At 32.7% G+C, this 16874-nt stretch overlaps 1 protein-coding gene across 4 annotated transcripts in view; it reads right to left on the bottom strand.

The window, feature by feature from the left end:
- Nucleotides 1-16874, bottom strand: part of LOC145254915 (fatty acid synthase-like) — a 158325-nt gene that overhangs the window by 21437 nt on the left and 120014 nt on the right. For all 4 annotated transcript variants that reach the window (XM_080113874.1, XM_080113875.1, XM_080113877.1 and 1 more), the window contains exons 18-23: nt 14127-14425; nt 11384-11864; nt 9411-9634; nt 7218-7556; nt 3596-3842; nt 2763-3014 (exon numbers count right to left, since the gene is read on the bottom strand). In XM_080113874.1, the coding sequence (XP_079970000.1) occupies nt 2763-3014; nt 3596-3842; nt 7218-7556; nt 9411-9634; nt 11384-11864; nt 14127-14425 (1842 nt within the window). The remainder of the gene's footprint in view (nt 1-2762; nt 3015-3595; nt 3843-7217; nt 7557-9410; nt 9635-11383; nt 11865-14126; nt 14426-16874) is intronic.

Genomic DNA, 16874 nt, shown 5'->3' with positions numbered 1-16874 from the left:
AATTTTAATCTAACAAAATATAGTAAGTGAACTCATTTTTTAACTTATTTCTATCGGAGAAAGTCGAATATTTCATTTTATTTTTTTTACTACAAAATAGTCCATTCTTTTAATAAAACTTCACTGAGTATTGCCAAATATTCTAAAGTTAGCATTTCTTCAAGGCACTTTTTTCTTTTTTACGATCGATGAATTTTAGCACCGGGCATAATTTATTTCTTTGAAATATATTTAAAAACTTCAAGTTTGTTTTTTTTTTTTTTTATAACATTTTAACTGTAAATAATTTCCATGCCCGAAAAGGGAAATTAATTGGAAATTTTTATTCTCCCGAGATTAATCCCTACATAGTACCCCAGTAGATGTTTCCCCTGATAGTAGCCCCCTACACCAAAGTGGCAATGTGCCTTGTTTGGGGTGAAAATGTAAAAAAAAAAAAATAAATAAAATAAAAAAAATATATATATATATATATATATATATATATATATATATATACGAACACAAATTAAAAATTCAGGTTTTTTTTTTACTATACACAGATTCAAAAAGTTGCCAAAAAAACAAATAAGAAATAAATGTTATCAAAAGGTAAGATAAGTTACTTTTCTACTTAACTGGATAATTTTTTAGTGTTTTTATTTAATGTAAAGTGTTTATTCAGCTCGAAAAAGTGTTTACTGATGTATCTGAAAAATGCAAATGGTGACATGCTTGGTGTTGCCCACGGAAAGTTTAGGAAAACTAGTGTAAACAAAAAAAAATTATACAAAATACTGTTAGAAACTCGTTCAATATGTTACCATGACATAGGCAGACATATATTGAGTGCGTTTCTAATATTTTGTAATACAAACCCTTAAATTTCTATGGTATCTTTTTTGGGGGGTTTGTTTTACTATAAACAGATTCTAAAAATAATACAAAATAAACATGTTACATTAAATAAAAACACTGAAAACATTCAGTTAGAAAAGTAACTTCTCTTGCCTTTGATAACATTTGTTATATTTGATTTTTGACAACTTTTTCGTATCTATGTACAGTAATACAAACTCAAAATTTAATTTAACTTGGAAATACTATTTAAAATATATGTACATACACTGCATAAGCACCCTTATTATTATCATAATAGTAATAATAAACTGGTGTAGATGACATCAACTGGCACCACACCAACTAGTTGTGAAGGGTCAGGGTTTGGTTTGGTTTGGTTTGGTTTTACGGCATATCAACCTTTTTTTTTTTGGTTATTTAATGCCGAATTCAGTTTTTTTTTTTTTGAATAGATATTTTAATTTAATCAGTGAGTCAAATCAGACTGTTTCCTTCCTTTTTTGGGGGTGGGGTGTAAAGTTGGATTGAATTAAAGTTATATTCATTTATATAGATTTACTTTTTTCAGAAATGTTAGTATTTTGTTGGAGTTTATTTTTTTAAATAGTTCTTTCATATTGTTGACATGGTAATAATTTTGCCGGATATGCGCGAGATCGCCACAATCCAAAAGAAAGTGTTTTACTGTAAAAGGTTCTTGGCATGCAAAACATTCTGGAGGGTCTTCTTTTTTTAGCAGGAAGGAGTGGGTTATGTGCGTATGTCCTATGCGAATACGGGACAAAATCACTTCCTCTCTACGTGATCTTCTGGCATCTGGTAATCGTTGTGAAGGGTCAGGGAGGATGGAAAACCGAAGTGGGAGAGTACTAACCAAATCACCACTGGAAGTGTGCAGTTCAAATCTGATTGGTACCTTGGGGAGGCATTTTGTCACCCAAACCCCAGGAAACACCAATGGCCAATGCCAACGAGCAATCAGTGACAACGGCTGTTGCGATAACATGCAATCATCTGCACAAGTGGTCAAAAGGTGGAGAACACTGGAAATCTGGGGAGACTTGTCACTGTCTCCAGGGAACACCACAGGTTACTGCCAGTGAGCAACTGAGCGATCACTGATGCCCTGTGACAACTAATACGCTACATATTTTGATGAAAAACATGGGGAGAAAAAAATGGACATAGAACAGAAAACCAAAACTTTAAATATAATTTCTGTATTTAAAGTAATAGCTATTTAAATATTTCAACATATAATCTTGTGGGGAAAATCCAGCTTCCCAATAAGGAGCACTCTGAATAGGAACAAAAACAATCTCCGTCATGAAAGATTTCTCCATCGACCGAGAACAGAAAAGATGAAGTGTAGCATCAAAACAGATACTACACTGATCTTGTTCTGAAGGCCAAAAATATTTGTGTTTAATGTTTCTTTAATTGCTTGTTCCCTAAATTCATAATTCAGTTTTATCAGTATTAAATTGTATATTGTTTTAAAATTACTTAATTTTACATAGATAATATTTATATTGAATAAAGTTCAGTTTCAGTATTAATTGAACTGTGTTCCTTTTTCCTTTTAAAAATGTTTAATTGCTCTTTTTCAAATGGCCCTCAGAGAGTACTGACATTTTGACAAATCTTACCTACATTGCCTGCAGGCATTTTTCGGTTAACAGGCCTTACTCTCGGTGGCCATGATCCACCCCACCACTCCCTTACAAAAAAAAAAAAATAAAAATAAATTCAACTTTCTAAGTAGATTTTAAAATCAGAGTTGATATCGAATCAGGAAAAAACATTGAAATCATCCCATCACTCAAATAGGTGTTGCTAAGCAAATTCAGGTGATGTAGTTTTATCTTCGTTTCAATTTGCAAAGTAGAATTAAAGCGTTTAAGAATTGTTCAAAGACTTACCAAGAACATTTGTTACCGATTCCAACAGGTTTTTCTCCTCTTCAATGGCACCACTTTTTGCACCACCGAGATCCTTATCTGCCAACACTATGCTAGAGACGACTGGATCTGTCTGGTTTAGAAAGCTTTCCAGAACATTGAAACACGATGCAATTCTTTGGGGAAGAGTCCCACCCACCACAGTCTCATTGTCACCCATACTGGAAATCACGATCCCAACGTCACCAATGGCTCCCCATTGAATAGCCAGACCTGAAAACAACAAGGTTTTACATACATATATATATATATATATATTTTTTTTTTAAATCACAGATTTATAGCATGTGCATATATGCTTCAGCTAAAGACTAACTGAAGCTTTAAATATTCAATAGAAAATATTTAGCCTGCAGAAGCTTAACCAGTCTTGGACATTAGTTGAAACATGTACATGTGTAGCCCAAAAGGTGTGTATAAGAAACATGCATATACACATACGTATAAGAGACATATACACATACGTATATACATATGCACGCACTGGTTCAAATGCTAGAATCTTCATAAAATCTAAATCTCTGAATTCTTTATAGCTTTCCGTCTACATAAGACGACTACGTTCGGCTGATATTGACTGGATTAATTCTTAGAAAAGAATCTGAATTGATGCTGACATTTTGTTTCACTTGGAACAGCTTTATTTTTTTAGTACAAGAATGGCTATACACTCAATAAATGTACGTCTTGATCACAGATCTAACCGAGCTACATAAAAAATAGGATTTATTAAAATTGTACTTTACCATTCAACTCATTTAAATATTTCCTCACGAGGGATCGACAAGACTTACCTGGTAGATTATCTGCATGTCTCCTTTCACAGATTCTTTCCATCACGGAATTGGCAAATCCATAGTTGCTCTGGCCACCATTGCCACGGCCACAACTCACAGATGAGAAGACAACAAACCAATCCAAGTCTGACTGGCACTTTTCTCGTGTGACTTTATCCAAATTTTGGGTACCGGTTACTTTTGGGGAAAACACTTTCTGAAAGCTTTCTTCGGTTTGGTTTTCCAACATGCCATCACTTAAAACCTACCAAAAACAAAGAATTCGACATTTCATAATCCAACTAAAAAAAATTTTTTAAATAAAATTTTTTTTTTTTAAAGCTTGTTAATTCATTTCTTTAAAAAGGAAATAAATTTATTTTAAAGAGAAAAAAAAATTGATTTTACTTAAATTTTTAATAACATCAAGTTTCAAAAGATTTCAAAAGTGCCAATATTTTATAAAGCATCTCACATAAGTCACGTGTGATGCAGCAAATAGTGTCAATCATCAAACTCTGCAATCAACATTAACAGTCATCCATCCTTGAGATTTTCATCTCGACGTGAAAAATGATTTAAATCTTAAAGCTTGCGAATTATTTCTTTCAGGTAAATAAAGAATTAGTTTTAAAAAATTTTGTCTTAAATTTTTAAGGAACAAATATTGTGCACATGCACTAGGCTGCATATTTTAGTCATGCACACGAATGGCAAAATGGCACTTGCTGTAATAAATATCCAACCAAGAGAAAAAGGTGGGGCACAGAATTGGTTGGAATTTAAAACGTTTTTTGTATTTGAAATAAAATAAAAAAAAAAAAAAAAAAATAAAAAAAAAAAAAAAAAAAAATCTTATTAAACAAGGTTCAGACAGTTGGTCAAGTGTGTATAAATCCCAAGAATGATAGGAGCCTTCTATCATGTCTGAAAGTGACACAATGTTCAACGAGCGAGATCGGAGATGTGCCGCTGTATAACTCACGCTCTCTACCGATCCAAGTTATGACAACAGGACCATTGCCAGCACCAAAATGAATCGCTGGATTGTCACGAATAACAGGGACATGTCCAGGGTGATGAAAAAGTTTGATTTCAAGTGAGGGCCACATCATGCCACCTCAAATCTTTGAAGTCGACTTGAAAATCAACACCAAAGTGTACTTATGTGCTGAAGAGTGTGGTGATCCCCTGGTGCACTCAGGTGGTTACTGGAAGACATTGGGTGTGGCAGCAGGACTGTGCTGGCCCACAAGTCCAAAGAGATCCAAGCTTGGTTTCAGGAGGGTCACGACTTTGTATCCTTCTCTCACTTTTCCCTCGACCTGAACCCGTTGAACTACTTCATTTGGTCATATATCAAGATCACCAACATGACCTCCCACAACATAAAGCCAGCCTGATCACTGGCAAGTATTCGCAGAGTTCACTCCAGCACTTGTGGAAAAGGCATGCTCCCCATTCTGGACTCATATCGAGGCGGTGATTGAGGCTGAAGGTGGCTACATTGAATAGATGTCAGCTCTCCTACATCAGTTACCTGAATTGATTTTTTTTCAACAAAAATGCTGAAATAAAGCTGTAGCGTTGTTTTAAGAAAAAAACTGTTTCACTCTGTAGATATGTATTTTTGACTAAGAAAAAAAAAAAACAAATGTTCAAGATCTGAGAGTTTTCATTTTTGCTGCTTTGTTTTTAAATTTTGTGCTAGTCAGTGAATTATTATTTTAGCCAACTGTGGAGGTCTTTAATCAAGTTTCTGCTTTCTTTAGTTTCTAACCTTGGATTATATTAGTAATACACGTGAAAAATTCAAATAGCTTAAAATATTTCAATCACATAGAAAGAAAATGATCCGAGAAAAATAAAAATCTTTAATTTTTTTTTTTTTACCTTAACAAAAAAAGTTATGACTATTTTTGTGCCTCACAGTTAGATTTTAATATATTTTTCCTCTTTAAGACATGCATCTTGTCACATTTTTTGCAGTAATTTTTCAGTAAAAATGTTAAAGATTAAACAAAATTTACTGTATTATAAGTATTTTTGTGCAAAAAATCAAAATATGCTGCTGAAAATCTCCAGACATAAGTACTAAGTAATTGCAGTAAATGCACATAAATGCATTGTGATTTCTTAATACCATATATCCATTTAAATTAGAACCCTGAGTTGAATGGTAACGCATTTTATCTACAAAAAACTGAAATCTAAGATTATGACAGTTTAAAAGTGAATACATTGCAAGTTTAACACCTGCTAAATTTCTCCAACCCCCTTATGAGATTTTACCTCTTCTAAGTAATGTGAATGCCTAAAAGATCTTGACAAAAAATTATAGAATTAAGTGGGGATTAATTTCATACAAGTTTAACATAAAATAATCCCATTTCAGGGCTATTCTAGCATTTTAGGGCAGTTAGCAGACTCCCCCACCCCCACGAGAAGATAAATTTGGTATCTATATTTTAGGGATTTTTTACCCCATTTTTGTATTGTTTTAAGAGGATCTTAGTGGGAAGGGGCTTACCACTCAGTTTTAGGGTCAGTGGTAAGGGACCCGAGAGATGGGTGCTTGTTGCTAATATCTCCTTTATTAGAAAATCTGAAATCTCAGAAGTCTTGTCACATGTTCTCTTAATAACTCGTCTGAGAAGATCTTATAGACCTTAAAACATTCCATTAAATTATAGCTTTGGCATGCCATAAGCAGTAATGAAGAGAGCCCAAAAAAAATTTTTTAAATTGTTGAATGAATAGGCAAACATCAAGAGCATTGAAAATTAGTTTAGTAATCCAAAACAATTTACTTTGCTTTAGCTAGATATTAGTATAAAAAAAATTTTTTAATTAAAATTTGGTACCATAATAATGCCTATAATTTTAATTTAAAAATAATCTTTGATCCCTCCCACTTTATCAAATCGTCATGCACCTGAACCTACAGCGATTGCAAAAAAAAATTAACCATTTCTTGGTTTTCATAAGTAACGAGTGCAGACAAACTCCCCTCTTCCTACTTGAGCACTTCTGCCCATGAAGAATGGTACATGCACCAGCAGAACACTTGTTGAGACTAAAAACTTTAAATGACTTGCAGTAATCTTCACCAAGTCTGAGAAAGGAAGAGGTCAAGTTTCGTCATTCTCAAAAGAAGAAAAAAAAAAAAAGAAAAAAAATTGGAGAAATACATCGAATATAGCAGCTAAGTTGAGAGAATCTTCACTTTTGGTTGGGGGAAAAAATGTCTTTGGAAGTGATGTTCGCATTCCTCTATAGGGCATAGGTTGGGGATATCATGTATGTATACTTAAAAAAAAAAAAAAAAAAGATTTGAGGAGAAATAGGCCGCTTTTTTAAATATTCTTTTTTCAACGAAAAGTGAGGATCCTCTCAACTTAACCACTATATTTCTCCATTGATTTAAGACGCAATATCATAACATGTAACCTTAATTTTAAACTTATTAATTCTAATGGAATTTTCCACTATTTTAACCTCATATAGAAAATATCGTTTTTTTTTACTATTTATTCATCTAAATGTTACAGTGGTCCAAATCAAAATTTCAGTCATTCATAAATATTTTATCAAAGCTAAATAAGAGAAGAGACATTTTGGTTAGTAATCAAAAACTCACCATTGCAAGATGGAAGAGGCCACCAACAGGTTCAGCTTCTGCAATCAACTGTTGTGTTTGTTTCAAATTCTGAATATTATGCGTCGATATTTCTACAGAGATTCCTTTCCTCCTCCACTGAGAGACTTTACGATTTTGATAGCCGGTGCGGATACCGGAACGAGAGGTAAGAACGAGTTTCCTGGCACCTCGTTCCACCAACCATTGGGCAAGCTCCAGACCAAATCCCCCAAGACCGCCAGTAATCACATAGGATTTCTTGGGATTGCAGATTGCACGAGCTATGCATGGAAACGTCAGTGGTGACTGAGATTTGCCATTCTTTTCTTCATCACAAACCTATAAAAAAAATTTAAATATTTTTCAAATTAAATTTTTTTTTTTTTTTTTTTTTTCAAAAAGTTTGTTAATTTAGTAAAAATTAAATAAAACAATATCCTGTAAGAAGTCCATCTGAAATAATTTGCAGATCACAATTATAGTGAGCAGTGCGACTGCTAAATTCCATTTGGGTCGAACACAGACACATAGCACACACGCAAAGCAAGGTCACCTGGCACATGCCAAATGACATGACATTTCCTGTGACATCTGATCCCAGCCTTCCGTTCTTTTCAACACGAAGCCAGTCACATGTGATTCCGCATCGCTCCAAAGATGCACACGACAAACAGACTATATAAGGTAAGACGGCTCGATTCTACAGAAACATTAATGTTGGCCAAAAACAATGGTTTATCATGGACAATTATTTCTTAATACAATACTGAACAAGCTTATTAGAAGCTTGTCAACTCCACACCCAAACATTATGCATATACCTTACCACATTCTTGTTCTTTTTCCATTGGTGTGCAAATAAATGTATTCTTTGCATATTTTGTAACTCAGTATTTCAGGTTATATTCATTTATGGTCGGAATTTTGAACAGTTTTTCTCTCCAGATTGGTAACCCTGATCTCAATACAATCAAGTTTGTAATATTTGGCATCAAAATATTAATGGTATGCAGAGAAAGCATTTGTCGAGTAATTGGTGAGAGTCGAGATGCTTGTCGGAGATAACCAATTTGTTATAACATCTTTATCCACCTGACTGAGCTTCAAATGAAAAGGAGACCCAAAAATCTACAATTAACAGAAGTTTGATTATCATAGGAACACAATCTAAGGCAAGTTGGTTTGGCAAGTATGTATCATAAATGTAGCAGAGTGTCTTTTGGTCTTTAACAAAAGGCTAGATACATATTCATGTTAAGTCCTATCAAAAGACGAGAAAGCAAAGTAACATCTTGTCAAGTGTGCATCTGAGAGCGGATAAATTTAAATGCCAATCTGCCTTAGCGGAAACGTGAACATGTGCAGTATGTTCTCAACACATATGCAAGTCCGAGTATGACAGTGCATGCTAGAGATTATGTGCACATACAACAGGAAATATGGTGCTTATACAGATAGGAGGTACAAGTGAAAAATTGTAGTTTCAAACAATTTTGATATACTTACATATCAGGTAAAAATAGGTATCTACAGCAAAAATGAAAATTATTGAGTAGAATTTTATTTAAAAATTTTAATTCATTTTATTACATTTTGCCAATCTGTTACTGATTAGAGCAAAAATTCCATAAAGCAAGATGAAATAAACCCATCATTTAACCAAGTCATAATGAAAAAAATTTTATCTTTAAAATTCTGTTTCTAATTTTTGGTGAGGATACTTATTTTGGCCATGTAGTGTGGGGCCAGCTGTGTTTGGCCGTGTGTGAAGCATTAGAAATGTAACTCAATCTAGGCATGGGTTTATCAGATGAAATTATCTTTAAGATCACAGGGGCGTATGGTTTAAAATAAAAATGCATGAATTTGAACATGAATAAATTAGATGCGTTAAGAACAAATTCAGAAGTTGAGTGTTTTGACAGCAAAGAGAACACAGCAAATTTAAGTCATGTGAATGTCAGGGAAGTGCTGTCAATTCTTTTTTCTTATTAAATTACAGATAGATTGAATATATCAGAAGTTTTATTTGGGATGTGGTTTTCACTAGTGTCATACTGTACAAGCACCAGAAAAAAAAAAAACATTGCAAATAGATTCTAATCAGGTGACTGAACCCTATTCAGAATGAAATTTTTACAATTTCAAGAACAGAAAAAAAAAAAAAAAAAAAAAAAAAAAAAAAAACCTCACCTTAATCAATACTTTGCCAATATGTTTTCCTTGTGCCATGAATCGGAATGCGGCCTCCACATCGTTTTTGTCAAACACTGTTGTCTTCAGGGGCTTCACAGCTCCAGATTTGATTCCATTCGACACTAATTTGGCAACAGACTTCCAATCTTCATTTCCTTCCTCAAACAAAGCATCCAAAAGAATTCCATGGAAACTTATGTTCTTCAAAAATATAGACATTCCTGTAGAAGGATAAAAAATTACTTTAAAATGTAATTTAATAAAAATATAAAGCGATGTAATAAGTTAACGTAGTTTGCTTGAAGCATTGTTTAGTGTGTATATATACACAAGGTAATTTATAAAAGGTGATTATAATGGAGATGTGTAACAACTTAAAAATGCATTTGGTTAATTTCCAATTCAATCATGTAAATCATTTAGAGTTGAAAGAACAGAATACCAGCTCTCAGTATTCATGCAGGCAGTCATTTTTTTTTTTACAACATTAAACAAACTGATCCTTGAATATTTTTTTTTTAAAACTATTTTGCATAAACACAGCCCTCTTAATAAGCAATTTATTTATGTTTATATTTCTTTAAAGTTTATATATATATATATATATATATATATATATATATATATATATTTGGTAATCTTACATAGGACACCTGGAATAAATGTATTATGGTAGTTGAAGATTCTAACTAGGAAAATCATAGATATATAAGGTAAAGTGATAAGGATGATTAGAGACCGTAGTCCCAACACTTGAATGGTCTAGTGCCTGATCTATTTTTGTAGATTTCAGAAATAAACTTTTCAAGTCTCAGGTTTGTGCCTGAATGAAACCATTGTTTCCTTGCAGCAGGCACATTAGTCATGGCTGCTTATCCCTTGGTCTCTCAGCACTTATTACATAAGTAAACACAAACTGTAAACAAATTAAGACATACAAAAGGTAGGATGAGATTTTGTTCAGTTCTCAGTCATTAATATGAAAGTTTTATTTAATGTTCATAATAATTGGCATTGTGTGATTATGCTAAGCAAGTTTATTTACTTGAATACAATAACATACCCAGTTTGGGTTAGGATCAAAGTTTAGTATCTGTTCTTATACTATACTTCATCTTTTCTGTCATTAAGTGAAAAAAAAAAAAAAAAAAAAAAAAAAAAAAAAAATCGCTAAAAACTGAAGCATTTATTTTTGCTCCAATCCAATTCATTCCTTTTGGAGAAGCTGAATTTTTAAATATTAAACTGGTGTATCAAAGTCAAAAAGTATACATTTATCTTCATGCTTAAGATGAGTTTATTGTAACCGATTTTATTTTTTACTAGTTCCTCTTATGTCTGGAAGAAAAAAAAAGGGAGACAATTCTTAATGCAAAACTTTGATGATATATGAGCAAAACTGGTATTTGTATAGTTGTTCACCACACATTGATCTTATCTGAACAGAGAACTGGAGAAAATACTATTTATATACAATATCAAATGAAACTGACCTTGGATTAAGTCACATTGTTTTCATCTTGGATGTTTCGACCAAGATAACTTCAAAGTGAGCTTTGTTGCACTTTGAAATCTATACAGAATTTCCTACAAAACTAATCCATGAAGCAACAAACATAAGTGCTTTTAATTGTAAGTTCTTGGCAGTTGGAGGTTCAATCCTCAGTGCTAGCAATACTAATATAATTAAGAATTACTTAAGATTTCTACACCCAGTCATGGCTGATAGAACAAAAACAAGCAACACCCATAGATTAAATAAAGGATTCATTCAAAGTTCTGTACAGAATACAGCGTTGGATAAGACGTTTGAAGTTAATTTGGACAAAACATTGTAAGAATATCCAAGATGAGAATATTAGTCCAAAAAGTAAAAAAATTATCAATTCTAATTTAAAAAATTCTGAAAAAAAAAAAAAGGAGAGGACGTATTGAATTCTGGAATTAAAACAAAGAAAACTAATACTCACCCAATGGAGTATTGTTTGATAAGTCCACTTTACCAATTTCCAAGAAGCGACCATGTGGTGCTAGAACCCTTAAACTGGCCTGTAGTTTTTCATCAGCCAAGGAATTAAGGATGACATCAACCCCTCGGCCCTTTGTCGCCCGTAAAAAGTCAATTTCAAACGCAGTTGATCGTGAATTACTAAAATGTTTGTCTGTCAAGAACGAGAACCTTTTCTGTAAATATTTCTTCTTCTCTTCAGATCCGACTGTTGTGAAAACTTCGCAACCATAATGGTGGGCCACAGAAATGGCTGCTTGGCCGACCCCTCCGCTTCCAGAATGGATTAATACCTTATCTCCTTTCTTAATCTGCCCTCGCACAACGAGGGCATAATAGGCGGTGGAGTAGACCACAGGGACACTAGCAGCCTCTTCCAGGCTCCAGTGTTTCGGAATTTCCCAGAGAAAATCCTTGTCAGCATCAACGCTAGTTGCCAAACCCTGGAATTTAAGACAAAATTGGTTAAAATAAAATAAAAATAAGCCTCTTTCACCCCATTGTATTTCTTTCATATATAACCTTAATGATCCCGATATTTCCAATGAATCCAAATAATACTAATAACTTAAATGATCCTATTTACAAGGACAAAACAAAACCATTATTAATGTAAGGAAAAAAAAAAATGGTTGCAAGTGAGTTTTGTTTGACAGCATTTTAACCTTTTGATCATTTAATGCTAAAAAGGTTTTATTTTAGTTTTTATGGCATTTTTTTTTATTGGTTAGATTGTGTTTAGTTTTTTTTTTTTATATCTTCAAATATTTATTCATTGCGCTTGTGTTATTTTGATTAATCGGACTTATTCTCATCTTGGACATTATTAGAACATTTCGGCCGTTGCAACCTGCGATCTTCAGTTGTTGAAAACATGCTTCTTTTTCTCTAAGGAAAAGAAGGTTGGCTCTGCATTACAAAAATTTGAACCATGGGTTTGAGGATTGGTCTGTAGACCATAAAGAAGGTTCAATCTTCAAGATATTTTTAAAGGCTTTCCTATGACTCAATTTTTCAGGATATCTATACTAATTGGTAATAAAAGACAATGCAACATCGTTCAAAGTCTTGTAATACAGAGCAAACCCTCTTTTCCTTACAGAAAAAGCAGGTTTTCAACACCCAAAGTAGGTTGAAGAAACCGAAACTTTGTGCTAATAACACCCAGAGGAGAATAACAGTCTGATTAATCAACATAAGCATTCACATCTCATCTCAAATTCAGAATTGCATTTATTCATTGAGTTTATTTTATTTTTTTTTTTTATATCTTCAAATATTTATTCATGGTGTTTAATTTGACAATACTTTGTTCACCTACTGTGAAAGTAATAAGTGGAGAAATACAAAAGTTTTTGTTTGTTTTTTGTTTTTTTTTAATTCGTTTTGAAATAAAAACATCTTTGATTGGCTAATTAAAATGAAGAACAAATTTGTTTTATTACTTTTTTTTTAACAGATTTCAAAGATGGCTGTTGATTTTTCATGTATGCTTTCCTCTCTTGTAATGGCAACCATCAATTTATTGGGTTCATTGTCAATGATTTTCAACTTTAGCCATAAACTTTGGCATTTTAACATCGTCAGATCTTATATTATGCATTTTCCTATGATGTAATAGATTCCCAAATCTTTCAATTAACTTTCTGATCTTTTCTAACATCTTTCTAATGCTGAGGAAGTCTGGAGTTATTTGTCCTTCAAAAACAAATTCAGAATTTTGACTTCCAAAAATGTTGAGGTTCTAGATTGTCTAATCAATTATCCTACAAAAAGGAATAGAAATATTCAGTGTTTTCATAAAGAAAAGTCTGATAATGAAAGTTCAAAAAATGAATAAAATTAGCACTTGAAAATTGCTACCATTATCTAGACTATATTTTAATTCAGTAAGCGGCTCGAAAGGTCAAATATAAGGGAACAGAGTTTTTGTTTAAAATGTTTCTCACAATTGTTTTAACTGCATAAAAAAACATTGTTTGCATCATAAAAATAAATCTAGAGTCTTACATCTGAAGGAAAAAAGATGGATATTTATAGAAAAATATTCCCTTACAAAAGAGGCTTTGAAGGAAAAATGAAAAATATTCACTTGATTTTAAAAAATTGTTTTCTTTGCCCCCCCCCTCCTCCTCCCCAACTAAAACATTATACTTTAATATATTAGCACTTTTTCTTTTTTTGAGATCTTATTTTGTGATGAGCACTCAAGAATAGTGTGCCAATGTCTTAGTATGACCCCCAAAAATGAGTTCATTCGAGAGATATAAAAAGTTGATGCCAGAGTTGTTCAACGAGTAACTGCAGAGATTCCTCTGGTACCATATCAGGTTGTTTCAGAGTTGTTTGGGATAATATCAGAAATTTATAAAAATCTAAAACAATATTTTTTCTCTTTAAATTACTTTTATTTACCTTAAATATACGAACTAGCTTTCACCTTAACATGTCTTTAAAGTTACTTTTTTATCCATTGTTACATTTTTTTGGAGATAAAATCAGATTTCAGTAAAAATCCAAAAGACAGATTCAAATAGCCAGAAAGTATTTAACTACCACATGGTTGTGTGATAGGTTAAAGAGTAATATATTGATATTTTTTTTTTTACCCTAATGCAGAGACTGACAATTCAAGTCTTCATTGGGAGAAAATTAGCTGCCTGAATACGGAAGAAATGTTAAGCTTTTATAAAATGAAGGCCTACCTTTGCAGCAAGCAATCCCATGATTCTCTTGCCATCTGGGCGTCTGCCAGAGAACTCCATTCCAAGAATGCAGTCTTGCTCAGCCATGTTGCCTGGAATGGCATCCGGTGGAAGTTTGCCTGTGGCCAACATGACATCTCGGAAATTGAGGGAAGCATAATATACTGTGCACAAGGATTTCCTTGGAGTTAATTCAGTGTCAAAGTGCTTCAGTGGGGATTCGATCCATCGAAGACTTGATAAGTCTCCTCTGGTTAAGACATTGACGTAGGCATGAGAAGAGGTCAAAGTTTTGGTTACTAGAGGAAGAAAAAAAAAAATTAGTTACATACCATTAAATATGGCTGCTTCATTAAATCTAACAAAAAGTGGCACTTATGCATAAAAAGGTACCTTTAAAATTTGCCGTTAAAAATAAAATGACAGCAAAACTTGAGTATTTACTTCATATGGAAAAATATTACTGTACAGAAAAAATTCCGGAAAATGATTATTTTTATTTACAAAATTCAAATTTGCACCATAGTCCAGAGAAGTTCATTAATATCAGATTTTTATTTTAGTTAACTCAAAACTGATTGCCTCCCCTTAGTGTCAATATAAAGAACACTAAATTTGTTTTATTAATATTGTAGCCTTGCAAGATAGTAAAAGAAAACAGTGGTATAATCAAGAAAAAGTGTAACAAATGTTATAGGATACATGATGATTCTGTGGCCATAACTGCCACCATGTTTGAATGTAGCTATATTGTTTCCAAGCAAGTCCATTCATTCCTGAAATGGGTAGATCAGCTTACTCCATAGCTAAAATTCTATTTGATAATTTTCCAGAATTTTTAATGTATACTGAATATTTTTCAATACTAAGTAAGTACATGATAGTTTGCTGACATTTTTTTGTTTTTTTAATTTTCATATTTCACAGGTGCTTTGTATGCACAAGTGCTGAAAAAATATGAGATACATAATCGTAAAGTTGAGGATAGAATTACAGAATAATGAATTGCTATAAATGAAACATAAAAACAGTAAAAAAAAAACCCAACAAACTGCCAAAGTTCTTTCAGTCTTAAACTATCATAAGATTTGGGTTGGTGTATAGGATAGTTTTTTTTTTTTATAGTACATAAACTATTTTGAGGTTTTTAATGCTGAATCCAGTAATCTTGGGTAAGGTTTTTATGTAACATGGCAGTTACACTTTAAATTAGTAATTCATAAAAAAAAACTGGAAATAAATAAAAATCTGATTCTGCACTTTTCTCTTTAACATAACATTTTATTACCCTACTCTGTCTAAACATCACTCAAGTCTCTCGCCATAGTCCACCTTGCCAGGTGTATCTTTTCTTCTCCGACCTCACATCGGCCGTACTCAGCCATTTCTTGCCTTAGACTTTACACGCTCATTTTCTTTGACATTGTCTCTCCCCCAAGCACATGATGCATTTTTCCTTTTTCCTAACTTTCTTTTTTGCATATGTCTTTTTTGGCGTTAATCTCCTCTCAAGCCAGCCAGCCTTTGCTGCTGCCGATACTTCCCATATGCACCATGTTAGGTTTATAATTCAACTTCATTATATCTTCAAATATTTATGTTATTTGGTTTAATAGTTTTGTAGAAGAAAATTGTTTAAGTTTTTGACTTGGGGGGGGGGTGCAGTTTGTATATATAAAAGGACAAAACCTCAAGAGATTTTAGTAGTTGCGCAGTTTACAGACAAACATTTAGAAAGCCATTCTTAACATGGGGGGGTCAACTATACTGGACTTTGACCTAATTTAATAAAGATACCATAAAAATTGAATTTAACTCGGGGGGGGGGGGTCGCTAAAATAATCAGGTGTTAACTGTGCTAGACTTGGCCTGATGGATTGTTAACTATGCTGTACTTCCAAGTAACAATTTTCAAGGCTAAATTTGACACGCTGGTACCAAAAACTTGCTTCTTCAAAACATAACACACTACTAAAAACTCCAACTTCGAAATACATAGTCAACCAAGTCTTTGAAAAAGTAGGATTTTTATTTCAAACCAGAAGCATCTCATTTGCATATTAGGTGACAATAGCGCAAGTATATGAAGAGAAAAAGTGACCATTTCTTTTTTTAGTCCCATACAGACAAAAAGAATAACAGCTGCACAAAAACAGATTTGTACCAATTTTTAAGGCATTTAATCACAAAAGAGCAATTTATCTTGTCTTTGGTAGAATTTCAAATCACAACTTTAAATCCTATCTAAAAGATAGGATGGTCTGTAAACTGCAAGAGGCCATTTTGTAATGAGCGACCTGTGCAGTAGGTTGGAAGCAAAGTTTTCTGGATTGTTATTTAATAGAGAAGTAACTTTACTCTTAAGTCATCTCCCTTGATCGAAACAGCATTTTGGAATGCAAAGTTACTCGTCAATGCATTTGGAATCAGACAAGAACAAACATTCAATGGAAATTCGTTCAGTGACAGAAAATTAAATACATCCTCATTTTAAAGTAACTTTTCAGTTGCATTCATACAATTACGCATCTCCACAATCGTTTTCATCCAAATTATTTCTTCATATTTGTAACATACAAAATGTTTTATTCAGATTAAATGGTGACATCAACAGGTCATTTTGCAAACTCTTCCCTTGTATAACTAAAGCCTTGGTATAATTAAAAGGTTTCAAATTCAAAAGGATATTTAAGTACAGGGTGGCCCACTTCAAAGTAGTCTAAATACAAGTCGACTTAAGATCAGTAA

The sequence above is a fragment of the Euprymna scolopes genome, chromosome 30, assembly GCF_053919585.1.
Source record: "Euprymna scolopes isolate OS-2025 chromosome 30, ASM5391958v1, whole genome shotgun sequence".
Taxonomy (NCBI): domain Eukaryota; kingdom Metazoa; phylum Mollusca; class Cephalopoda; order Sepiida; family Sepiolidae; genus Euprymna; species Euprymna scolopes.
Note: the sequence above shows the minus strand (reverse complement) of the source record. Positions and strands in the feature narration are given on the sequence as shown.